The sequence below is a fragment of the Laccaria bicolor genome, genomic scaffold, assembly GCF_000143565.1.
Source record: "Laccaria bicolor S238N-H82 LACBIscaffold_666 genomic scaffold, whole genome shotgun sequence".
In the NCBI taxonomy this organism is placed as follows: Eukaryota; Fungi; Basidiomycota; class Agaricomycetes; order Agaricales; family Hydnangiaceae; genus Laccaria; species Laccaria bicolor.
In genome coordinates, this window is record NW_001890459.1 from 2,493 (window position 1) to 3,030 (window position 538).

Here is a 538-nt window from a genome sequence, read left to right on the forward strand (position 1 = left end):
ACAAAACATCGGAAAACAAATCTACTGATATAATTGAATGGATCGAGTCATATTCCCCCACTTCTTTCCACCAAGAACAGCTGGATGCGACATGCCATGTTCGGATGACGAGATCTGGCAAAGACCAGATCAGCTAGAAGGGACTGGTAAATAGATATAAATAAGCAAAAAAGAATATTTTCTTGCCCGAAAAGCCCGATCGTGGACAAAGTCGCGTTCCAAAATCTCAATCCTCCTCCTCCACCAACATCTCAAGACTAGGGTCCAGGGCCGTGAGAGGGGCCTCCCCGCTGTCCTCGTCATTCACCACAGGAACCAGTGGCTTGTCCCACATCCTCGTAAAATGGGCAAGCAAATCTCTCCGCACCTGCGCCTGCCGCGTAGCATAACCCTTGATACCTTCTGTTACAGCAGCGTTGACTGTCCAGGACTCCGTACAACCCTCCCACTGTCGAGCCTCCCAGTCTAGGGTTTTTCGGACTCTCCTCATCTCCTCTTTCAACAGCTGCACCTCTTCGGACCAGCGGGGGATCCTCAG

The 538-nt window shown here is 50.7% G+C and overlaps 1 protein-coding gene across 1 annotated transcript; it reads right to left on the bottom strand.

The window, feature by feature from the left end:
• Positions 1 to 226: 226 nt before the first annotated feature.
• Positions 227 to 538, bottom strand: LACBIDRAFT_314947 (uncharacterized protein; the record flags this gene model as incomplete). Its single annotated transcript, XM_001891278.1, has 1 exon — positions 227 to 538. A coding segment is annotated over one exon (312 nt), but the record flags the coding sequence as incomplete, so codon positions are not given.